At 49.3% G+C, this 25,328-nt stretch overlaps 1 protein-coding gene across 5 annotated transcripts in view; it reads left to right on the forward strand.

Annotated features, from left to right (window-relative positions):
* LOC145536931 (pseudouridine-5'-phosphatase-like) overlaps positions 1-25,328 on the forward strand; it is a 292,667-nt gene that overhangs the window by 19,495 nt on the left and 247,844 nt on the right. For all 5 annotated transcript variants that reach the window (XR_014076091.1, XM_081567238.1, XM_081567236.1 and 2 more), the window contains one exon: positions 8,422-8,640. Coding sequence is in view for 4 of the 5 variants with exons in the window: in XM_081567238.1 (XP_081423364.1) it covers positions 8,422-8,640 (219 nt within the window). In the remaining variant the exon portion in view is untranslated. The remainder of the gene's footprint in view (positions 1-8,421; positions 8,641-25,328) is intronic.

The raw sequence follows: 25,328 nt of genomic DNA on the forward strand, positions 1-25,328 counted from the left end.
AAAATGCTTCTATCGAGTTTTTGTTTGTTTGTTTCTAGTAGAAACATTTGTCTTAAGTCTGCTTTGTTGGACGTGGCCAGTGTGGCTTTCTTTGGTTACCGTGTGCATTTAACAGCTTCATCCTCTTACTTTCAAGCTTTTTGCACCTTTCCTGGTAAAGTGTGTCTTGTAGACAGTATATAATCGGATCATGTGGTTTTTCGTTTTTAATCCATTTTGCCAGTCTTTACTTTTTAATTTACATTTAACCTTTTACATATAATGCCATTATTGATAAAGGATTTACGTATATGGTTATCTTATTTGTTTTCTCTTTTTTTTGTCACATGCCGTCAATCTGTATTTATTAACGAGCATTCTGCTGTAGAGAAGACTCTCCTCTGTCCACATGTATTTTTTTATTGCAGTTAGTTCACTGGCAGGATTGTTTCACGTGTACAGCATAGTGATTTGATAATTTTATAGACTGTACTCTGTGTAAAGCTGTAAAATACTGTATTTCCTGTGCTGCACTTTCCATTCTTGTAACTTCCTTATTTTACCGCTAGTAGTTGGCACCTCTTCGGTCCCCTTCATCTGTCTTGTCTCTCCCCCACCCCCTCCCCTCTGGTAGAAATAGTTCTCTGAACTCTGTGTCTGTTTACGCCTTAGATTAGTTTGAGATTTGGCTGCTTGCAATAACAACAGGTAGACGTAGAAGGTAAATCAAAGACAAACCCTGTATATTTCCAGTGTCTGTGGAATCAAAAAAGGAAACAGATCTATGTCTTTTCCTTTGGTTCCCCTTTCCCCCATCACTGCCTTCTTTTATGGGAACTACATAGTTTGTTGTGTACATTTTAACTGTTTTATTTCTCTTACCTTTTTTTTTTTTTAGTTATTTTCTTAGTGGTTGCTCTGTGTATTATAGTTAACAAGTTATACCCATCCAGTTTGCATTAATACCAGTGTAATTTGAATAGTGTACAAAAACTTGGCTCTTATATATCTCCTTTCCTACCCTCCTTTGTGGTGTTATTGTCGTAAAGATTACATCTTTTTACGTGTTATGTATTACATCTTTATATATGTTATATGCCCATCAACAGAGATTTGTAATTTTAATTTTATGCAGTTGTCTTTTAAATCAGATTAAAAAAATGATCCGCAAACAAACAACACATGTATCTTTTAAGTCCCCCAAGGGCAAAATCACCCTGATTATAAACCATCACTTTAAGGAATTGAAAAAAAAAAAAGCGTTATTGCATCACCATCTATCAACTCATTTTAAAGTAACTTTCAATAATTTAGAAAGATTGCCAAGGAAATCTTGAATTGGCGATTGGGTAATGAATCAAGTGTGTAAAACACACTGCATACTTAACTGTTTCCAAATCTTGCTTGATGACCTTTTTCAAAACAAAAGATACAGTAAAAATTTACTATGATTCTTGGGTTAAATGCCACCTTCAAGTTAGAATTTTGGTCGTATAGGTTCTATTCAAGTATAGAAAATACTGATGACTGAGCGTCACCGACTCGCTGGACATGAGTTTGAGTAAACTCCGGGAGTTGGTGATGGACAGGGAGGCCTGGCGTGCTGCAGTCCGTGGGGTCGCGAAGAGTCGGACACGACTGAGCGACTGAACTGAACTGAACTGGGCAGAGAAATAGATACAAAAGCTGTAACCTGACTGTAGTTTCAGTTTGAGCTTCTGAGAAGCCTTTTTGTAGAAATCATTGACTGTCAGTTGACTGACTATTGCTGTTTTTTTGGGCTGCATGGTTGGGAGCAGTCACGTGCTCTGAATATGTTCTTCCATTGTACCTTCTGAAAATACTTCAGTGTGTAAGTTGGTGATCAGAGCCCACACCTGAGCCCACCACAGGGGCCCAGCCTTTTTCAGGCGCCCCAACTGTAAGGACGGCACCACTCCCGAGTCCTCCACCCTCATGCCCAGGCGCTGTCCTCGGACCCAGTGTGGCCCCTTACGAAATGGCGTGGTGATGCACTTTCTTAAACTTTATTATGGATTGTCAGAAAAAAAGAAAATAATTCTTGACTCATACCCACACCTGTTAAAGGAAGTGGTTGATAATGCCACTGAACCATACTGAAGGCTAATCAAAAGTGTCACTTGAGAAAAGATCACTCGGTTAAGTCGTTACCAATCTTTATTTAAAGGAGTTGGAAACTGGCTGGCTTTCAGCCACAAGAAACAGTCCATCAAACCCTTAAATACTTGTCCTCAAAGCCTCCAAGGCAAGCGGCTCCTAGTTTGAAGCAAATATTACCGGGCCTCGTCATTTCACGATTGTTAACTACTCATTTCGGTCTCTTACGTTCCTAAACACGAGGAAGTTGCTGGCTCTTGCAGGCAAGCGTGTCTGTAAAGGTTAAACCGCACGGACTAGACAGGCTTCTCCCATGTCTTCTGCGTGTGCGGTCAACACGCGGTGCGGGCAGCCCTGAGAGGGAACACCCGAGTGTCTCCAGGCCTGGACGCGAGCCTGTCTGGTGGAGGCAGCATCTGTGCGCTCCCCGTCCTGTTTTCTCTCTCTGCTCCCCAGAACACTGGGCCCCTGTCTCTGTGGCATCTAACACACCATCTGCCACCATTCCGAGGTCTGAGAGGACTTCCCTGAACTCCCAGGGCCTTGGGGTCAGCAAGGGGCCATGTATCCTTGGGTCTCAGTGGAGAAAAATACTTTGATGTACATACTGCCTTTCTGTCACTCCTTCTGCAGAGCTTCCTCTACCTTCCCGGGTGACTGTTGCCTTTGTTTTTTTGGTCAGCAAACATCAGTGAGCTTTTCAGTTGCAGTCACCATTGTTGTTCAGTCGCTCAGTTGTGTCCGACTCTGCGATCCCATGGACTGCAGCACACCAGGCTTCCCTGTCCTTCACCATCTCCCGGAGTTTGCTCAGACTCATGTCTGTTGAGTCCGTGAGGCCATCCAGATGTAGAAGCTGGTTTTAGAAGAGGCAGAGGAACCAGAGATCAAATCGCCAACATCCGTTGGGTCATAGACGAAGAGAATTCCAGAAACGTATCTACTTCTTGCTTCATTGAGTACATTAAAGTCTTTGACTGGAATCTCTGCGTTATGTGTTTAACTTAGCAAGGGTGTTTGTGTCTCATTTATGTTTTTTCAGTGCATCTCACGGAACAGGTGCCCGATACACCTCTGTGTAATTATTACCTGGCCGGGAGAGGTGAACGGAGCTAGCTAGGAAGTGGGGTCCTGCCACCAGCTGGGAACATGCGAGGGTTGGTTTATGGAGGATCAGGTCACCGCAAGGAGACTTGGATTACAGGGTTGGGCACACAGGATTCTGTGCTGGTACTGGGTTGGGCAGTTTGTTAACAGATATTCGTGGAGCTAGTCTGATGTGCTGGGAACATGTGATAGATACTTTTGTGAATGAATTCCAAATGGGTGCTGCTTTTTTTTTTTTTTTTTTTTTGAAGTGGAACATTTGGAACAATGAACTCTCTTCTCAGATTAAATGGCCCTTGCCAATGCAGGAGCTGTGTGTGAGCTGTGGTGGACAGGGAGAAAGCAGAACTTGTAACTGCCTCTTAACTCACAGAGGATCCCTAACAGCCCTCCTGTTAACTCACAGAGGATCCCTAACCTCCCTCCTGTTAACTCACAGAGGATCCCCAACCACCCTCCTGTTAACTCCCAGAGGATCCCTAACCACCATCCTGTTAACTCCCAGAGGATCCCCAACCACCCTCCTGTTAACTCACAGATGATCCCTAACCTCCCTCCTGTTAACTCACAGAGGATCCCCAACCGCCTTCCTCTTAACTCACAGATGATCCCCAACCACCCTCCTGTTAACTCACAGAGGATCCCTAACCACCTTCCTCTTAACTCACAGATGATCCCCAACCACCCTCCTGTTAACTCACAGAGGATCCCTAGCCTCCCTCCTGTTAACTCACAGATGATCCCTAACCACCCTCCTGTTAACTCCCAGAGGATCCCTAACCACCCTCCTGTTAACTCACAGATGATCCCTAGCCTCCCTCCTGTTAACTCACAGATGATCCCTAGCCTCCCTCCTGTTAACTCCCAGAGGATCCCTAACCACCCTCCTGTTAACTCCCAGAGGATCCCTAACCACCCTCCTGTTAACTCACAGATGATCCCTAGCCTCCCTCCTGTTAACTCACAGATGATCCCTAGCCTCCCTCCTGTTAACTCCCAGAGGATCCCTACTGCCTTCCTCTTAACTCACAGATGATCCCCAGTCACCCTCCTGTTAACTCCCAGAGGATCCCTACTGCCTTCCTCTTAATTCGTAGATGATCCCTAATTGCCTTTCTCTCGCCTCCCAGAGGACTCCTAACCTCCCTCTGTGGAGCCATTGCCTCCCGCCCTAGGGGCTCCAGCCGGTGACTCTGGGGCCATCGCTTGGCTCATGGCTCTGCACAGATTCCCCGCTTAGGTGACACAGATGCCCAGTAGGCATATCGTTGTTCTTGCACCCCCCGTGTACAGATAGGTTAGCCGAGGCCCAGCTGGGCACTGGGCATGGGTCTCCAGCTCCTAGCCGCTGGTCAGCCGCAGAGCAGGGCCTCCAACCCAGGCCGCTGGCCTCAGAGAACCCGCTGCCCCTCACCTGAGTCCTCGGGAGCACCCTGGCCTGCGGGCAGAGGCTGCTCCCCGTGGCCCCCACCCCCCTGGCAGAAACCACAGGTCGGGGACAGAGGCCGAGGACACAGCTGCTTCCTCCGGGTGTGGCTCGGAGAGGACCATGGGGTGTGCAGAGAAAGCAGGTCTTAGCCTGCACGCTAGGCGCTGAGCGTCTGCTTGAGGTGTTTCGCTATAAAACAATGCAAGTCCCGGTCATCCGGGGAACTGCCCTTCCTCCTTCCCGTCTTCATAGGGTGAAACACAAACCGATAGTGTCCTCAGAGGCCGGGACAGATACGTGTAAATACGTCCTCTGTGATCAGCTGGACTCGGTACCCCACAGTGGTGGGACCTCAGCCCCAGACAAAGTGGAGAGGAGTTCCAGGCCTGCTGAGGCCTTTTGTGGTAGCAGCTCCCTGACCCTAAGGGTCAGTGTGTGCACATCTCACCACCCGGGGGCCCAGCCTGCAGCACACGAGGGAAACACCGGCCTTTGGGCCGAGATTGCACCCGCGTCCAGTGCCCTCCTGTCTCTGCCCAGCTGACCCGTTCACCGCGCTTGCTGGGAGTGCTGCCTGAGTGTCGTCTCTCCTTACGTCCCCCCGCCCCCAGGACTGAGGTTCAGGTGTACACGTGGTACTTTTCTGGCACACCTGAGGAGGGGAGCATCCTGTGTGGCTGTGGCTCGTTGCAAACCACGTGCGAGCTTCTCATGAAAAGTAACCCAGGAGCCAGGCGCAGAGCTCGGAGCTTTGGAGGCCGTGTGTGCACGGGACAGTTGGGCACTGCTACTGTATGCTGCTTCCTTTGGATTATTTTTTTACTTTTATTTCTGAATGATCTTATTTGGTCCTGGCTGTGCTGGGTCTTCCTGCTCCGAGGGCTCTTCTGTACTCGTGGGGAGGGGGCTGCTCTCTAGCTGCGGTGCTCCAGCTTCTCCTGTCGCGGTGGCGGCTCTTGTTGCAGAGCGCGGGCTCTGGGGACCTTGGGTTTCCGTAGTGGGGGCGCATGTGGGCTCAGTGGTCACGGCTCATGGGCCCCAGAGCACAGGCTCAATAGTTGTGGCACGTGGGCTGAGTCGTTCCACGGCATATGGAATCCTCTCAGACCAGGGATCCAACCCGTTTCTCCGGCATTGGCAGGTGGACTCTACCACTGAGCCACCAGGAAAAAGACTGACTTCATTGGAGAAGACCCTGGTGCTGGGAAAGGTTGAGGGCAGGAGGAGAGGGGGACGACAGAGGATGAGATGGTGGGATGGCATCACCGACTCCACGGACATGAGTTTAGGTAAACTCCAGGAGTTGGTGATGGACAGGGAGGCCTGGCCTGCGGTCCATGGGGTCGCAGAGAGTCGGACACGACTGAGCGACTGGACACCACCTCCACCAGGGAATTCCACTCCTTCCTTTTATTTTAGCTTCTGGGAGAACTTTCCCCTTCGAAGCGCTGTCCCTTTCATTGATTGTACACTGTCCTCCGCTGCTGTACTCTTTGCAGGATGTGAGGAGTTGTAACAATGTATTGAGATCCTTGCTTATCTCCCGGAAGGTTTGGTGTGATTTTCATCTAAATTGTGAAGAAAAGTTAAGTGACTGCACAGTCTTCTACAGATTTATAATCCCACTGTTCTAGGCCTTTTAAATGAAAAGCACCAGCTTTAAAGAAGCACGTGTAACATGTTTTAAAAGAATGCAGCTCTTTTCCGTCTTTGCAATTTGTCTTTTCTTGCGCTCGTTTCTTCTTCCTCATCCGCTTGGCTCATCGGCCTCTGCTGTTTTTCCTGGCCTTCTGCGTGCTTTCCAAACCCAGCGGCGGTTTCTCAGTCGCTTGGTGCCTGCGATGTCTTGTCAGTCTCTCTCTCCCAGCTGCTGGAAGAAAAGTGTTTACAGGAAGAAAGCAAAGTGTACACGGGCTCCCTGCCAGGCCTTGCCTCTCCATGCCTGTGGAGCCCTCTGGGTTTTGCGGGAAACAGGATGTGAGCGAGCATTCGATACTGACAGCCCTCCTCATTGTCCCCCAGAGGTGTGGACCAGCCCTTCCCTCTCTGCTGGGACTTCTTGATGGAGATGACACGCAGGGGGGTTCTGGAAGAAATCTGAGCCTCTCAGGTTATGATCCGAACACTGGCTTCCTCCACCAAGGAGCCCAGGAAGACTTGTCTTTAAGTCTCACCTTCCGTTGTACCAGGAAGGAAACCAAAGCAGGGATGTGTCACCCAACCCTGGGGTCATGCCTGAGCAAGGGCAGTCAGGTACCTACCAGGATGGAGATCTGAGAGCTGCTTGTTGCGTGTCGTCCCCCACCCCCACCCCGCTCCCCACCTTCTCCTCAAATCCAGCCCATGGTAGAAAAGCGAGGACCCAGATAGTTAAAGCACTGAAGATGAGTTTGTATTTGATACGCAGCTACACGTGGTTTTGCCTTGAAAAGCAGAGGAGAAAGCAAAGCCCTTCTCTGCTGCTGGCTCTTGTCCAAGGCCGGGTCCTGCCACCACAGGGCCGGGTGTCCAGGGCCCATTGCTAGGAAGTGGGCTGCAGGCAGGGAGGGCCAGACTTAGGAGCGGCGAGGGGAAGGGCAGGTCAGCTGCCGTGGGCTGGGAGGTGGGTGGGGGTGGTCTCCTGGGACTGAGCCCTTCGCCACCGAGTGTAGAATCCAGTTACCTTGCAGGGAAACCCCACCGCTACTGCTGCAGGGTCGCCGAGGGTGGGCGGCGGAAACGGAAAACCCAGGGCTTGCGCCTTCCTCCTGGGATTGCAGGCGGGCGTCTGTGCTCACGCAGGGGCGTCGTTCAGAGCTGCATCCGCGTCCGCACACTCCCACCGGGAGTGATTGCCGGGGGCGCAGAGCACTCGGACGGTCCGCCGCAGTGGAGTCCCTGCACACAGACTGCAGTGTGCACGCTCGCGGCTGCTCCATCAGGACGCCAAGTCTCAATAGTGGTCCAGGCTCAACAGAACGTACCTGGCAACGCAGAAGACGCTTGAACCCAAACGGAGACATTTCAGGGCTTCCCTGGTGGGTCAGCGGTAAAGAATCCGCCTGCACTGTGGAAGAAGTTTCGATATGTGGATCTGTAAGATCCCCTGGAGGAGGAAATGGCAACCCACTCCAGTATTCTTTCTTCTTCTTTTTTTTTTCCTAAATAATTTATTTTTGTACCAGCTCTTTTTACCGCGCGGGCTTTTCTCTAGGTGCGGAGAGCGGGGGCCTCCTGTGTAGATGCGGTGTGTGGGCTTCTCACTGCCGGGGGCGCTCTCTGCTGAGCACAGGCTCCAGAGCACGCAGGCTTTAGGAGTCGCGGCCCGGGGCTCAGTAGTTACAGCTCCCGGGCTCTGGAGCCCAGTCTCCGTTAGTGGTGGCCCAGGGCTTTAGTGGCTCCGAGGTAGGTGGAATCTTCCCCGATCGGGGATCCAACCCATGTCCCCTACATTGGCAGGTGGATTCTTTTCCCACTGAGCCCCCAGAGAGCCCCCCACTCCAGTATTCTTGCCTGGAGAATCCCATGGACAGAGGGGCCTGGCGGGCCACGGTCCACGGGAGCGCGGCGTTGGACGCAGCAGTGCACAGACTGCCTTTCCCTCCCACCCTGTAAGGTTACAGGGCAGCAGAGGGCAGGCCGCCAGGGCACCGGCTGGGCCTCCGAACCCGCCAGCGTCTCCCCCACATCCACAGGGCCCCCCCAAGAGCTGTCCGCCCCGAACGCGGGAACGCGGGCTCTGCGCCCAGTGAACACATCCCAGGCCGCGCCCTCAACGCCCCTGTGTCTCCGCCCCCTCGTCTCCGCAGATACCGAGCGGCTGTACTCCGCCGTGTTTCAGGACATCTGCGGGCGCTACGGGAAGAAGTACAGCTGGGACGTGAAGTCGCTGGTGATGGGCAAGAAGGCGCTGGAGGCGGCCCAGCTGATCAGGGACACGCTGCAGCTCCCGATGTCCGCGGAGGAGCTGGTGGAGGTGAGCCAGGCCAAGCTGAAGGAGGTCTTCCCCACGGCCGCGCTCATGCCAGGTGAGGTCCCGGGACGCGCTCGGGGCTCTGAGCGGCCGCTCTCAGCCTGCCGCCGAGTGCGCTAGCGTTCTCCTCTGCCCTGATAACCCCTCGGAAGATCTCCTTCCTGGTAGGGCTCCGAGGGACTCGTTAGAGACTTTTCAGGGTGCTGGCAGGTGCTGTGGGCTTTCCTGGGTGGCCCAGTGGAAGAGAACCCGCCCGCCAGTGCTGCGGACTCAGGTTCGATCCCTGGGCTGGGGAGGTCCCTGGAGGAGGCGTGGCCACCCGCTCCAGTGTTCTTGCCTGGAAAATTCCATGGACAAAGGAGCCTGGCCGTCTGCAGTCCATGGGGTCACAAAAGAGTTGGATGTGACTCAGCGACTAAGCAACAACAACATCGTGTTCTTGTCATTTTTAAGCCTTCTTAATATACATTCTTTCCTCCGATTCCTGAGGTCTGAAAACATTTGCATTTTGTTTGTCTCAGTATGACCTAGAGATCACATTCCTGAGAGAATTGCTTCCAAATTTCAAATAGGTGGCTTTTGCTTTTCACAGTCAGATGGAGAATTCATGTTTCAGCAGCTGTGCAGACTTGAACACGATGATAAGCAAGCAGCCAAATCTCCCTAAAGAACTTTTGAAAAAACTTATTTTAAGAGTTAAAGGCATAATTCAGTTCTAACATGTCTGTTTGTGTGGCCTTTACTTGTTTTCCTTTGAGAGGAAAGATGACTTTTCTCCCCTGGGGCTTGTTAGCTAAAGATGGAACAACAGAACTGCCTGCTATTTCTTACAATAAGTGAGAAGGTCAAGAATGTTCTAGGTTACAGGGACAAAAATGGCTTAAAAATGGAGTGTTATTTGAAGATTCTTCTAGGAAGAAAGGAGAATTACTCAGTCTTCAGAATTCCTGGTGCTAAGGGAGAAAAAAATTTACACTCACAGCAGTAATTTTGGATTCAAAATGGTATTAACATGAGTCAAAGTCATTTTTGAAACGTGTAACTATCTACGTTTATACATATATCCAGAGGGACAGATTGAATATCCCCTGGAACTAGTGAATTTCCTGCAAAGGGCCCTGCTATTACTGCTGCCTGGTGTTACAAAGAAACCGTGTGGGCTGTTCTTGGATTACACACACACACACATATACCTGTACGTCACACATACATACACACATGAATGTCACACACACGTTACACACACGCAAACATACGTCACACACATACATGTCACACACATACACACGTATGTCACACAAATACACGTGCACACACACACGTACTTCAGCATAGGAGCACAAGCCCCGTGATACACACTTTCTTCACCAGCTGTCTTTCTGGGCCGTTTGCACACACTGGAATGCTAACAATCTTTAATGATGGAAGCACAACTATTAATAAATGTCACAAGAAGCACTAAGCTAAAAGTTTACCATCTTACCTGTTTTTAAGTGTGCCAGTTGAGCGTTAAGAATGTTCAGGTGGTTGTGTAACCAGCAGCGGCATCCATCTTTCTCAAGTTTTTACCTTGCGGAGGTGAAACTGTGTCCCCAGTAAACCGTAACTTCCATCCCTTCCTCTGTCTCTCTCTCTCTCCAGCTCCGGGGACCTGCCCTTCTGCTTTCTGTCTCTGTAAATTTGAACTCTTCTAGTTATCTCACATAACTCACATGTTCAGTTCAGTTCAGTTGCTCAGTCGTGTCCGACTCTTTGCGACCCCATGAATCGCAGCACGCCAGGCCTCCCTGTCCATCACCAACTCCTGGAGTTTACCCAAACCCATGTCCATCGAGTCGGTGATGCCATCCAGCCATCTCATCTTCTGTCGTCCCCTTCTCCTCCTGCCCCCAATCCTTCCCGGCATCAGAGTCTTTTCCAGTGAGGCAACTCTTCGCATGAGAGGGCCAAAGTATAAAGTATTGGAGTTTCAGCTTCAACATCAGTCCTTCCAATGAACACCCAGGACTGATCTCCTTTAGGATGGACTGGTTGGATCTCCTTGCAGTCCAAGGGACTCTCAAAATCTTCTCCAACACCACAGTTCAAAAGCATCAATTCTTCGGCGCTCAGCTTTCTTCACCGTGCAACTCTCACATCCATACATGACCACTGGAAAAACCATAGCCTTGACTAGACGGACCTTTGTTGGCAGAGTAAAATCTCTGCTTTTAAATACGCTATCTAGGTTGGTCATAACCTTCCTTCCAAGGAGTAAGCGTCTTTTAATTTCATGGCTGCAATCACCATCAGCAGTGATTTTGGAGCCCAAAACAATAACATCTGACACTGTTTCCCCATCTATTTTCCATGAAGTGATGGGACCAGGTGCCATGATCTTAGTTTTCTGAACATTGAGCTTTAAGCCAACTTTTTCACTCTCCTCTTTCACTTTCATCAAGAGGCTCTTTACTTCTTCTTCACTTTCTGCCATAAGGGTGGTGTCATATGCATATCTGAGGTTATTGATATTTCTCCCACCGGTCTTGATTTCAGCTTGTGTTTCTTCCAGCCCAGCGTTTCTCATGATGTCCTCTGCATATAAGTTAAATAAGCAGGATGACAATATACAGCCTTGATGTACTCCTTTTCCTATTTGGAACCAGTCTGTTGTTCCATGTCCAGTTCTAACTGTTGCTTCCTGACCTACATACAGGTTTCTCAAGAGACAGGTCAGATGGTCTGGTATTCCCATCTCTTTTAGGATTTTCCACAGTTTGCTGTAATCCACACAGTCAAAGGCTTTGGCATACTCAATAAAGCAGATAGGTGTTTTTCTCGAACTCTTTTGCCTTTTCGATGACCCAGCAGATGTTGGCAATTTGAGCTCTAGTTCCTCTGCCTTTTCTAAAACCAGCTTGAACATCTGGAAGTTCACGGTTCACGTATTGCTGAAGCCTGGCTTGGAGAATTTTGAGCATTGCTTTACTAGCGTGTGAGATGAGTGCAGTTGTCTGGTAGTCTGAGCATTTTTTGGCATTGCCTTTCTTTGGGATTGGAACAAAAACTGACCTTTTCCAGTCCTGTGGACACTGCTGAGTTTTCCAGATTTGCTGGCATATTGAGTGCAGCACTTTCACAGCATCATCTTTTAGGACTTGAAATAGCTCAACTGGAATTCCATCACCTCCAGTAGCTTTGTTCGTAGTGATGCTTTCTAAGGCCCACTTGACTTCACATTCCAGGATGTCTGGCTCTAGGTGAGTGATCACACCATTGTGATTATCTGGTCGTGAAGATCTTTTTGGTACAGCTCTTCTGTGTATTTTTGCCACCTCTTCTTAATATCTTCTGCTTCTGTTAGGTCCCTACTATTTCGGTCCTTTATCTCACATGGCACTAGCCTTAAACAGCCCACTTACCAGTGCAGGAGACACGGGTTCAATCCCTGGGTCGGGAAGATCCCCTGGAGAGGGAAACAGCAAACCCACTGCAGTAGCCTCGCCTGGAGAATCCCCTGGACAGAGGAGGCTGACGGGCTGCAGTCTGGGGGTGGCCGAGTCAGAGCTGACTGAGCGAGCATACACACACGCAGGGATCTCAAACAGTGTTTGTCCTGTGGTGACTAACCTTGAGGTTCATCAGTGCTTTCATTTCATGGGCTGTAGCATGAGACAGGACTCTCTCCCTTTGAAGACTGAATCATGCTCCATTGTATGGATGGACCGCATTCTGCTTATCTCTTCATCCCTCGATGAATGCTTGGCTTGCTTCCGCCTCTTGGCTGCTGTGAAAACCACTGCTGTGAACATGGGTATGGAAATACCTCTTCAAGACCTTGCTTTTATTTATTTTTTGGGTACAGTCCCAGAAGTGTGATTATCAAATAATAAGGTGATTCTCTTTTTAGTGTTTTGAGGGTCCCCCCGACTGTCTTATATACCGGCTGTGTCATTTTATTTTCTCTCCAGCAGTCCACAAGGGTTCGAGTTTCTCCACATTTTCACCGACACTGGTTATTTTCTCTCTTTTTGATAGTAACTGTCCTAATGTGTGTGAAGCCATTATCTCTTGGTTTTGAATTTCATGAATAATTAAAGACATAGAGCGTTGTTTCTTGCCGTTAACCATTTGTCTGTCTTCTTTGGGGAAATGTTTATTCAAGTCCTTTGTCCATTTTTTGATAGTTTTTTTTTTCTTGTTGAGTTCTAAGAATTCTTCATATAATAAATTCTGGATACAAACCACTTATGTGCTACGTGGTTTGCAGATATTTCCTCCCATTTCAAAGGTTGCTTCTTCACTCTGTTGAGTGTGTCCGTTGATGCCCAGAACTTTTTAAGTTTGATGTACTCATTGACTGTTTCTGCTCTTGCTTATGTTTTCACTGTCATATCCAAGAGTTAAAAACCAAATCCTGTGTCATAATGCTTTCTTTCTGTTTTCTTTTAGCAATTTTGTAGTTTTAGCTCTTGCCTTTAGGCCTTTAATCCATCTTATATTAATTTTTATATATGGTATAAGAGTCCAGCTTTGTTCTTTCCATGTGGATATCCATGTTCCCAAAACACACTTTGTTGAAGAGACTGTCCTTTTCCCCGCTGAGTAGTCTTGGGAGCCTTGTTGAAAGATCACCTGGGTATTATACGTGTGAGGTTATTTCCAGGCTCTCTCTTCTATTCCATTGGTCTCTATGTCTGTCTTTATGTCAGCACCAAACTGTTTTGACTACGGTACCTTTGTAATATGTTTTGAAACCTGGAAGTGTGAGATTCTCCAAGTTTGTTCTTCTTTTCCAAGATAGTTTATGGCTGTTCAGGTTCGACTGAGAGTCCATAAAAATGTTGGCATTGATTTCTGTATTTCAACGAGAAGTGCTGTTGGGATTTTGGTATGGATTCCTCTGAATCTGTAGACCACTTTGGATTCTGTGGGCACTGTAAAGATTATCAGATCTTCTGGCCCATGAACCTGGGATGCCTTTCCATTTATTTGTGTCTTCTTTCATCTCTTCTAGCAGTATTTTGTAGTTTCAGCATTACAGGTCTTTCACCTTCTTTTATTTCTCTTTGACACAGTTGTAAGTGGATTTGTTCAAATGTTCTTTTCAGATTTTTCATTGTTAGTGTGTAGAAATGCAGCTGGCTTTTGTATGTTGATTTTTGTCATCTGCAGTGTTGCTGAAGTTTGTTAATAGTGCTAATAGTCTTATGTGTATGTGTGGAATCTTTAGAGTTTTCTACGTTTGAGATCATTTCATGTGCAAACAGATGACTTCATTACTTCCTTTCCGACGTGGATGTCTTTTCTTTTCCTTGCCTAGTTGCTCTGGCTAGGACTTACAGAGCTGTGTGAAATAAAAGCAACAAGAGAAAGCATTGTTTTCTTGTTCCTGATCACAGAGAAAAAGCTTTCAGCCTTTAACATTGAGTATGATGTTAGCTGTGGACTTTTCGTATATGGCTTTTATTATTTTGAGGTACTTTTCTTTTATTCCTAGTTTGAGTGTTTATATCATGAAAGGGTATTGAGTTTTTTCCAAATGCTTTTTCTGCGTCAGTTGAGATGATCCCTTGGGTTTTGTTCTTCATTTTGTTAATACGATGTGTCACATTGATTTTTGTATGTTGAACCATCCTTAAAACTCCAGGAATAAACCTCCCTTCTTTACGGTGTAGAAGAATCCTCTTAATGTGCTATTTAAATAAGTTTGCTAGTATCTTGTTGAATGTGTCTGCATCAGTTTCTTGTCGTTTGTTTGGCTTTGGTGCCAGGGTAATGCTGGCCTGATGGGATGAGTTTGGGAGTATATCATCCTCTTTTAATTTTGGGAAGAGTTTGAGTACTGTTGGTGCTAATTCTTTACAGTCTGGTGGAATTCTGCAGTGAGTCCCTTTGGTCCTGTTTTCCTTGTCGGATGGCTTCTGATTACTGAATTAATCTCCGTAATACTTAGAGGTTTGAACAGACTTTGTTTTTGCTTTGATGTCGAGGGCTTGTATATTTCTAGCAATTCATCTGTTTCTTCCAGGCTATTCAGTGTGTTTGCTTACAGGTTTTCACATTATTCTCTTTGAATCCCTTGTATTTTTGTGCCATTGGTTTTAAAGTACTCGCTTTCATTTCTGATTGTATTTATGAGCCTGGTTTTGTTTTTTGTTTTTTCTTTGCTAATCCAGCTAAGTCTATATCATTCATACTTGACATGGAGTCTCTTTCATTGTTTAACATACAAAGCGCCCTTTATGGTTTAGGCACGCAAATATCTTTTCTTCTTTATCCACCCAAGCCTTTCAAGTGGTTTTCCTTCCAGATTTTTTGTGTGTGTTTGTTTGTTTGTTTTCTAAGATATACTTGAGACATGGTGGTAGTGGTATAGTTGCTAAGTTGTATCTGACTCTTGGATAACCCGATGGCTTATAACCCACCAGGCTCCTCTGTCGATGGGCCTTCCCAGGCAGGAACGCTGGAGTGGGTTGTCATTTCCTTGTCCAGGGGACCTTCCCAACCCAGGGATCCAATCCATGACTCCTCCTTGGCAGGCAGATTCTTTCCCGCTGAGCCACCAGGGAAGCCCATACTTGAGATACTCTACTCTAATTCCAAGAAGATGATGTGTTATCCAGCTAGCCTGGTAGTTTGGCTGAAGTGCCAATGCGTCTATATTACGAAGTCTGCTTGGTGATCCAGTCCGTGTAGTGCCCTCCTCTTGGCTTTGCCAGTGGCCAGGTGTCATTTAAATGATACCTAATCCTGGGTAATCACTGAAGAGAACTGAATCCCAAAACCAGCTCCACCATGGAAGTGAGACAAGAACTCGTTCTTCCTGGACAGTGTAGTCCTGCTGAACTCGCCCGCAAGACCCTTCTTTGTCTCTGCATGTATCACATGCCAGTCACAGGCACAGTAAGGACAGAGATCTAGCTTCTGCTCAGAAAGATGTGCTTTACCCCAGAGTTCCCATCTGTGCCGCCTTCCCGCCATCACCTCTTTTATGTGAGCCAAAGCTGAGTTCCGCCGGAAAGGCAACCTCCCGGCCCTGGAGTCCAGGAGGCGGTGAGTGTAGCCAGGAAAAGTGACCACTGCCCCCTTTCTAGATCCGGGTGTGCCTCTTGTCCACTTGCCTCTTTGTTTCTGTCACGCAGCTGAGGATGAGAGAGTTGGGCCCTTGTCTTCCATCTCTTTTCCTTCTGCAGCTGTTTTCTGGTGGGGCATTTTCGGTTATGGGGAGGCACCTTGCGCCCATTAGAGAAAGGAGCCTGTCTGTAGAGAGAGTGTATTATGAATTCCATATCCTTCACTTTGGAGATGACAATGGCAAACCCACCCCAGCATCCTTGCCTGGAGAATCCCCACGGACAGGCGGGCTGTAGTCCCCGGGGTCGCAGAGAGTCGGACACGACTGAGCAAGTGACACGCACGTCCTTCGTCCTGACGACGCAGCTCTGCCTTCAGGTGAGCGCTGTGGGCCCAGCAGGTCCTTCGTGCGGCGGGAGGGCAGGTTGCCGGGGAAACAGGCCCGGCTATAGCGATGCGGGAGCCCTGCCTGGGCCCGTCACCTGGGTGACTGGCCCCTGATTGTGAGGTGGGGGGCGTCTCTCTCTGGGTCCCGCCACACGGAGGATGGGGCTGGCCAGCGCGGCTTGGAGGCGAGGCACGAGTGACTGGATTACCTTCCCATGAGCTGTGGACACCTCTCTTTAAAACGGGCCTCCCTTTCTAGGAGGGAAGTAAAGTTTTTTTTAAGCTTTTTATTTTATATTGAGGTGTAGCTGATTAACAACGTTGTGATAGTTTCAGGTGGACAGCAGAGGGACTCAGCCGTATATATAGATCTATTCTCTCCCAAACTCCCCTCCCATCAGGCTGCCACATGACATTGAGCAGAGTTCCCTGTGCTGGACAGCAGGTCCTTGCTGGTTCTCCATGTTAAATACAGCAGTGTGTCCATGTCCATCCCAGACTCCCTAACTGTCCCTTCCTGCCATCAAGATGGAAGTACTTTTGTCCAGTATGTCCTATAAGCATTTACCACATCCCTTAGTGATGAAATATAGAATGTAAGTCAGCCAAGGGTCTAATTATTTTCTGAGAATAGACATCTTCTTAACTGTGGCCAAAGTTTTTGACCGAAAAAAAAAAAGAAATACTGAAATGTGTGTGGTTTTACAGAGGAAAAATTTTGACATGAGATGTAAGGAAACCGTCAGAACAGTGTTGCCCGTGAAGGGTGCTGGTAACCTCCAGTGTATTTTTTTTTTTAATGATTGTTTTTTAATTTAAAAAATTACCTCTTTTGTTTTGGCTCCGCTAGGTCTTCGTTGCTGTGTGTGGGCTTTGTCTAGCGCACGCGAGCAGAGGCTACTGATTGTGATGGGTGAGATTCTTACTGCGGTGTGGCTTCTCTTGTTGAGAACGAGCTCTGCGGCTTAGTTGTCCCACAGCCTGTGGGGTCTTTGTTCCCCAGCCAGGGATGGAACCCCTGACCCCTGCGTTGGCGGGTGGGTTTGTCAACCCTGGACCACGAGGAAAGTCCACCTCCACCGTATTCTGGAGCAGATGGCTTCAGTCACCGATTCTTGGAGATGTATGACAGTAATGTGTTTTGGCATCATTTAAGCAGGAGTAAGTTGGTTTGGAAGGCCAGTAATAAAGTCGGTGGCTTTTAGTGGTGTGAAATCCCCGAGAAGGTCTCCTGTTGCTGTGGCTCTCTGCTTTTCCTGCTCTTTTTCTCTGGGGGTGCGGTGGGAGTGGGGATTTCCCACGGAGAAGCCCAGGAGGTGACATCAGGGCCCGTGGAGGGGACTGGGACAAGTCCCCCCCCAGGACTGCAGGCCTGTGTGCCCTGCCCTGTGAGATGGGCCCCTCGGGAGCGCAGGTCCACCTCCACTGTGGAGTGTTGCCGGGGTATTGCCCGTGGGGACAGGTCCCAGGTGGAGATGAGTCTGACCCGGGCCGGTCCTCGCCAGGGCTTGGAAGTCACTCACGCCAGGACAGGCTCGGAATCCACTCACTCCTCTCCGGGAGAGCCCTGAAGACTACAGCGCAGCCACCCGGCGGGCACCAGTTTCCCTGGGGGGCGCCCCGGGCCCAGTCCCCCCAAGCCCGTTTCTTCCTTGCCGGGCGCCTGGGCCTGTGCAAGCACGTCTGTTTCCACCGTCCGTTCTCCTTTGTTCTTCACTCGTCTTATGCCTTTAGCCCCCCATGGCCATCAGCAGACGCGACCTCCTCCCACCACCTGCTTTGTGAATACACCTTCCACCGTCCTGGCAAGAAGGCACTTACTTTTTCAGGCTTCCTCTGTAACTTTCCTCTTCCTTTCAGTTCAGTTCAGTCCAGTCACTCAGTCGTGTCCGACTCTTTGTGACCCCACGAACTGCAGCACACCAGGCTTCCCTGTCCTCCACCAGCTCCCAGAGTTTGCTCAAACTCAGGTCCATGGAGTCGGTGATGTCATCCAACCATCTCATCCTCTGTCGTCCCCTTCTCCTCCCACCTCCAATCTTTCCCAGCATCAGAGTCTTTGCCAGTGTGTCAGTACTTCGCATCAGGGGGCCAAAATATGTATCTCCATTTAACTGAAAATCCACAATGGCATATAGTTTCGTGTCAAAAAGAGAAATTCAGAGAAGAGCGGCTGGAGGGATATGGAAGAAAATAAAGCAGATCATGCTTGGAGCACTGGCAGGCTTGTGAAGGAGAAGGAAGGGGGCCTTGAACATGGAGTAAACTGCAGAGACCACGTGAGCTGGGGTGGGTGAATGGGGAGGGGACAGTCATTCCAGATGGAAAAGACTGTTTGTGGAGGACTCAAGTCAGGAATTGAACACGCTTTTGGAAAAGCTGGAAGCTCAACCTTTTATTGTTGAGAAATGACCAAGAACTTGGACTCAATTAGGTCTTCAGTCTTGAGCTAATCTGTCTACTGCTTCTAGAACCAGAGGGAGTTTTGAAGAAAAGGTGTGTACCAGAGGGAAAGTGATGCTATGGGGAATTCCTCAGGGTTTATGGCCCGTGATGACACCAGCAGGAGAGACACGGGCTGGAGGAGGACCAGGATCTGAGGACTTGACCTGAGGTGGAGTCAGGGGTCGGAGTGGACCACCTTCCCGTGCGGGGTGATACTGTGACACGATGCCGGCCAGAGTTAACATTCTCCTGCCCGGGAAGCCAGGACCGAACCTGAAGTTTCAAGGGGCGCTGTTACTTGTAAGCACTGAGGCTGTGGAATTGCAAAGGTAAAAAGACTCCAGCAGACATTTAGAGGCAGAAGGTGCAAGTCTCAGGATGCATGTAGCTTTTCACATGGCAACACTTATCAGGACGGTATTAAGTAAGGACATGGTGTAGTAGTGTAGAATAGTGTGAGAGTGTTGAGTCGTTCAGTCGTGTCCGACTCTCTGCGACCTCATGCACTGTAGCCCCACCAGCCTCCTCTGTCCATGGGATTCTCCAGGCAAGAATACTAGAGTCGGTCGCCGTGCCCTCCTCCAGGGAATCTTTCCGACACAGGGATCGAACCAGTGTCTCTTATGTCTCCTGCACTGGCAGGAGGGTTCTTAACCATCTGAGCCACCTGGGAAGCCCACAGACATAGTAACAAGCTATAGTCATGATGCCACGCTCCTTTAAGTTATTTATTTATTTATTTGGTATTAAAAAACCTTTTTATTATTTTTATTTTTGTAATTGGAAGAAATTGATCCTTCAGAATATTTTAATTGCAAAATGACACCGTGTCTCACAGCAAAATGCATGGAGTGAAAACTGAGAGGCCCTGTAACTAGTTCTCCCTGGAGTCACCATTAGTGGTGAACTAGTGAAAGTCACTCACTCGTGTCCGACTCTTTGTTAAACCACACTCCATACAGTCCATGGAATTCTCCAGGCTGGAATACTGGAATGGGTAGCCGTTCCCTTTTCCAGGGGATCTTCCCATCCAGGGATCAAACCCAGGTCTCCTGCATTGCAGGCAGATTCTTGACCAGCTGAACCGCAAGGGAAGCCCCATTACTTACTGTTTAACGGGGATTTCCAGGTGGTCGTAGTGGTAAAGAACCCGTCTGCCAGTACAGGAGACTTAAGAGACAGGGGTTTGAGCCCTGGGTCGAGCCCCTGGAGGAGCAAATGGCAACTCACTCCAGTATTCTTGCCTGGAGAATCCCACGGACAGAGGAGCCTGGTTGGCTATAGTCCACAGGATTGCAAAAAGTCGGACACAACTTAATTGGCTTAGCACGCACACACTGTTTAACTAGCCATTCAGGGTGCCTCCTTCCAGAACATTTCTTAGTATACCTCTGTGATGCATGTACAAACACACACACACACACACACGCATCCCTTAAAGGAATTTAAAAAATTCACCAACATCCAAAGCAAGTAAACACTTGATGCATAGAATGAAAATCCTGAAATATTTAAATTACATTGCTTGGCAGTTTTTATAGGAAGAGACAGGTGTTAAGCAAGTGAGAACTAATGGTTTGTCAAAATGTTGCCAGCACACTTCTCATAATCATGGCACCCTGTTTCTAGTCTCCACCATGAGCTCTCCTACCTTGGGTCCATTTCCATCAGCTGTGGCCGATGAACCAAATGACCACAGACAGCAGAAATTCACGCAGGCACAGTCCTGGAGACTGGAAGGCTGAGGTCAAGGTGTGGGCAGGGCCGCAGTCCCTCCAGAGACACCAGGGAGGGTGCTCCCCTCCCCTTCCAGCTTCTGGGGGCTCCAGGCGTCCGTCCCTGGGCTGGTGGCCGCCTCCCTCCCGTCTCCGCCTCCGTCTCCACGGGGCTTCTCTGTGTCCGTGTCTCTCCTCTTCTGTGTCTTATAGGGACCATATCATGGGATTTAGGGCCACCCTCATCCAAATGGTCTCATTTCAGAATCCTTGACTTCCCATCTGCAGAGATCTTGTTTTCAAGTAGAGTCCTGTTCTGAGGTCAAGGGGTCCCAGGGCTGAGATCCCTCCAGAGGCTCCAGGGGAGGGTCCTCCCCGCCTCTTCCAGCTTCTTGGGGCTCCAGGCGTTGATCCTTGGGCTGGTGGCCGCCTCCCACTGTCTTCACGTGGCTTCTCCTCTTGCCCCTTGCCTGTTTTCCTCTTGTGAGGACACCAGTTACTAAGGGCCCCAGTTGCTCTGTTAGAAACATCTGAGTTCATATAGTTGAAGTCCTGACCCACAGTGTTACTGCATTTGGAGGTGACCCGGTTGCAGGGTGGTGAGTTCATGCGGGTGGCACCCCAGGAATGGGATTAGCGCCCTTATGCGAGAGGCCCCACAGAGCTCGCTCACCCCCCACTCCCCCACATCAGGACATGGGTAGGTGGCCGTGAGCCAGGAAGAGGGCCCGCTCAGGAGACACTGGGTATGCGGGCACCTTGGTCTTGATCGCAGCCTGCAGACCTGTGAGAAACAGATTTCCATGTTTATACACCAGCCAGGCCGGTGGGGCTGCATGACAACAGCTGAAACAGAGGAAGGCAAATGTCCCTGGGTTGAGCGTGCCTGTGTGCGTTGCTCAGGCGCGTATGGCTCTCTTTTTTTGAACCCCATGGACCGTAGCCCTCCAGGCTCCTCTGTCTATGGGATTCTCCAGGCAGGAATACTGGAGCGGGTTGGCATTTCCTTCTCCAGGGGAATCTTCCTGACCCAGAGATCCAACCTGAGCCTCCCATGTCTCCTGTGTTGGCAGGCATATTCTTTGCCGCCGAGCCAACTGGGAAGTCCCACTGGGTTTAGGGCTGACCCTAAAACCATGCTGATCTCATTCTGAAGGTCCTTCATCACCTCTACACAGACCCTTCTCCCAGGTCAGTTCATGTTCAGAAACCCGAGGGGTGAGGACCTTCACCTCTGCTCAGACCCTCGTCCCAGGTCAGCTCAGTCAGAAACCCGATGGGTGAGGACCTTCATCTCTGCTCAGACCCTCGTTGTCCCTGGTCAGTTCACAGTCAGAAGCATCAGGGGTGAGTACCTTCACCTCTGCTGAGACCCTAAATGTCCCAGGTCAGTTCATGTTCAGAAACCCTAGGGATGAGCATCTTCACCTCTGCTCAGACCATCATTGTTCCAGGTCAGCTCACGGTCAGAAACTCCAGGGGTGAGGACCTTCACCTCTGCTCAGACCCTCGTTGTCCCTGGTTAGTTCATGTTCAGAAACCCCAAGAGTGAGGAGCTTCACATCTGCTCATACCCTTGTTGTCCCTGGTCAGTTCATGTTGAGAAACCACAAGGCTGAGGAGCTTCACCTCTGCTCTGACCGTCATTGTCCCAGGTCAGCTCATGGTCAGAAACACCAGTCGTGAGGACCTTCACCTCTCTTCACACCCTCATTGTCCCAGGTCAGTTCATGTTCAGAAACTCCAGGGGTGAGGACCTTAACCTCTGCTCAGACCCTCATGTCCCAGATCAGTTCATGTTCAGAATCGCCAGGGGACAGTATCTTCACCTCTGCTCAGACCCTTGTTGTCCCTGGTCAGTTCACGGTCAGAAGCATCAGACGTGAGGACCTTCACCTCTGCTCAGACCCTCATTGTTCCAGGTCAGCTCACGGTCAGAAACCCCAGGGGTGAGGACCTTCACCTCTGCTCCTACCGTCGTTGTCAATGATCAATTCACGGTCAGAACCATCATGGGTGAGGAAGTTCACCTCTGCTCACACTCTCATAGTCACAGGTCAGTTCATGTTCAGAAACCCCAGGGTGAGGACTTCACCTCTGCTCAGACCCTCGTTGTCCCTGCTCAGTTCATGGTCAGAAACCCCAGGGTTGAGGACCTTACCTCCCTTTCGGGGCCCACCACTGGACCCACCACCCTTGAAGGCATCCCCTGTGACCTGTGCCTCCCTGGTGCCAGCCTGTCACCTCCCTGGCAGTGGCACGGTCACTGTCTAGGAGAAATGGTCTCCCTTCCACACGTGGGCTGCGAGGACGAGGGACTGAGCCTCTTGTCCAGGAATGCTCCTGTTGGAGGTCTGGGTCTGGCAGACTGCACGCGGCGAACCCCGTGCCAGGGTGGTGTGGTGACTGCTGTCCCCCGGGGTGGTTCTGTTAGCCGAGCCCCCACCCCACCACCCTCCTGCACCTGCCCGCAGGACTCTAGACTCCGCGGCTGCTCCGTGGGTCCCTGAGTGGTGTCTGCTCTCCCCCCAGGTGGTTCTGTCAGCTGATCCCCCTCCCCACTGCCCTCCTGCACCTGCCCGCAGGACTCTAGACTCCGTGCCTGCTCTGCGGGTCCCGAGATGCCTGCCGAGCCCGTCCCTGAGCGGTGTTGTCTCCCCCCGGGCCCTCTCCGCTCCCAGCCACAGCACGTCTCTGGGTTCAGGTGAAGTGTCACAGAGGACGCCTGAGCTAGCCAGGGGACTGCTGGATGGAGCCACCCAGCACGTGAATTCCAGGGCAGCAGCTGAGAGAGAGATCCCCTGTCCCCGGTCGCCCTTCTCTGCACGATTCCATGTTCAGACCCACTTTCGGGGCAGGCTCCGTGTCTGTCCTCACCAACCCAAGGCCTCCCGGATGAAGTCAGGCAGAAGCACTCACCTCTCAGCATCGCTGATCCTCCACACGCCTCTTCTTTCCTCCCCTGTAGATCAGTCCTGGGAGTGCTCCTTCTTTGTAGCAAGAGTGATCTGCCTGTGCCCGGCCCTGAAACCCACTTGAGCACTCCGGGGCTCCCAGCTGTCTGCTGGCTGGGTTTCATTTATGCACCTAATTAACGAGCTTCTGTACAGGACAGAAGTTTCATCATGTTTCTAGTCTTTTACGTTGCAGAGAGACTATGAAAAAGTCAGCAGACAGTATTGAAAGGACACCAGAGTTTTTGAAGGAATCGGGCAATAGTATGTCACTATCAGGAGATTTGAATGACGGATGAGTAACCTGAATTTGATGGATTGCTGGCAACCATGGCTGCTAGCATCTCGTGGGGCCTTACCTTGCTATGTGAGCTTTTACAGGTGGGACCTTTTACAGGCGTTCCTTCACAGCGTCACCACCAGGAACGCTAATCATTGCTGTATCACAGGACAGAACCGAGCCCCAGAGACAGAGTCGACTTGCCAAGGGCTGTGGTCAGCCTCCCTGTCTCTGGGCTCACGTTTGTGTCCATCTCAGACATCTTCACGGAGCTCGTCTGATTTAAAGAGTCATTCCCGGACTCCCCTGAGGTCCCAGTGGTTGGGAATCCACCTTCCAGTACAGGAGCCATGGGTCTGCTCCCTGGTCTGGGAGGTAAGTTCCCATGTGCCCTGGGCCAGCTAAACCCGTGCATCGAGCTAGGGAGGAGGCCTGCCCACTGCAGTGGAGATCCTGCGCGCCGTGACCGAGACCCGGCACAGCCAAAGATAAATGTATCAATACAAGCAATAAATCGTAAAAAAAAAAATTACCAGTCAGCCAAAAACTGTTTTTCATTCATCCCCCTATGGATAAAAATGTTGACTCTGTATTCCAATATAGGCTTGCTGGTGTGTATTTATTTTGGTATAGTAGTGCCCCGTTATGTTAGTGCCTTACAAAATATTCACAGAACTAGAAATATTTGAAGGATAAGCTAAAATGACATCGACTGTAGTTAAATTTTTATAATCAATAGCATCAGAGAACTCTTGCAGCAAAATTTTCTTTTTCCAGTAGGTTTTAGAGGAAGTATATATTTAAATATGCTCCAATATTTTTTAGTATGTTGGTTTATTATTGGGTCATACAATTTGAACCTTTTGTTTTAGATGCAAATCATGTTGATACTCAGCTTTAATCACCATATCCAGACCAAGGTGATTATTGGATGTATATTTGTTATAGGCATTCTTTCATCCTTTTAATTCAGCAGTTCCATGAAGGTTTTTATGGAAATTTAGCTAATGTAATCCTACATATTGGTCGTTAGTTGTGGCAAGATAATTAAATAGTGTGGCTTTTTAATATTTTCAAATAACAGGTTCCAACCCCATAGCAACTCTTCAAGTAGAACTCTTTCATAGTGGTTGTAAGTTGGCTTCAGTGTGAGGTTAAGTGTATGTGTTCACAAGACATACGGATCTGCAGTTTTCTTGTATGCCTTTCTCCAGCTTCGGTATCAGAAAAGTCCCAGTCTCAAATAAAACAGTTGGGAAATAAGTGTTCCCTGTGATTTTTCTGAGGTTTCTTTAGAATCGGCATTGTTTCTTCCTGGGATGTTTGGTAAGTTCCCCAGTGAGGGCGTGCGGCGCTAGGTCTGGGACGGTTTTTAGCTACAGATACCAGTCTCTCTCCCACGGATCTAGGGCCAGTTATGTTATTGCTATGTTCCTGAGTGAGCTGTCCAAGAACTCTTCCAAAGAACTTCTTTCTCTTGGAAAGAACTTGTCCATTTCCTGTACGTTGTCAGTTTTATTGGCAGCTCCCCGGGTTTGCTCTGATAGGCGTAGAGCTTTAGTTGCTCTGTTGTGTACCACTCTTTGAGACCTCATGGACTGTGGCCCACCAGGCGATTCCTCTGTCCCTGGGGTTTCCCAGGCAAGAATACTGCAGTGCCTTGCCATTTGCTGCCTCCAGGTGATCTTCCCAACCCAGGGGTCGAACCAGCACCTCCTGTGTTTCCTGCATTGCAGGTGGATTCTTTTATTTATTTATTTTTAATTTATTATTTTTAATTGAAGGATAATTGCTTTACAACATTGTTTTCCTTCCCGCCATACATCAACATGAATCAGTCACAGCTGTGCCTGTGACTCCTCCCTCGTGAGCCCTCTGCCACCTCCCACCCTATCCCTCCCCTCCA

The sequence above is a fragment of the Giraffa tippelskirchi genome, chromosome X (genome assembly GCF_054371585.1).
Source record: "Giraffa tippelskirchi isolate mGirTip1 chromosome X, T2T-mGirTip1v1.2.pri, whole genome shotgun sequence".
Lineage (NCBI taxonomy): Eukaryota > Metazoa > Chordata > Mammalia > Artiodactyla > Giraffidae > Giraffa > Giraffa tippelskirchi.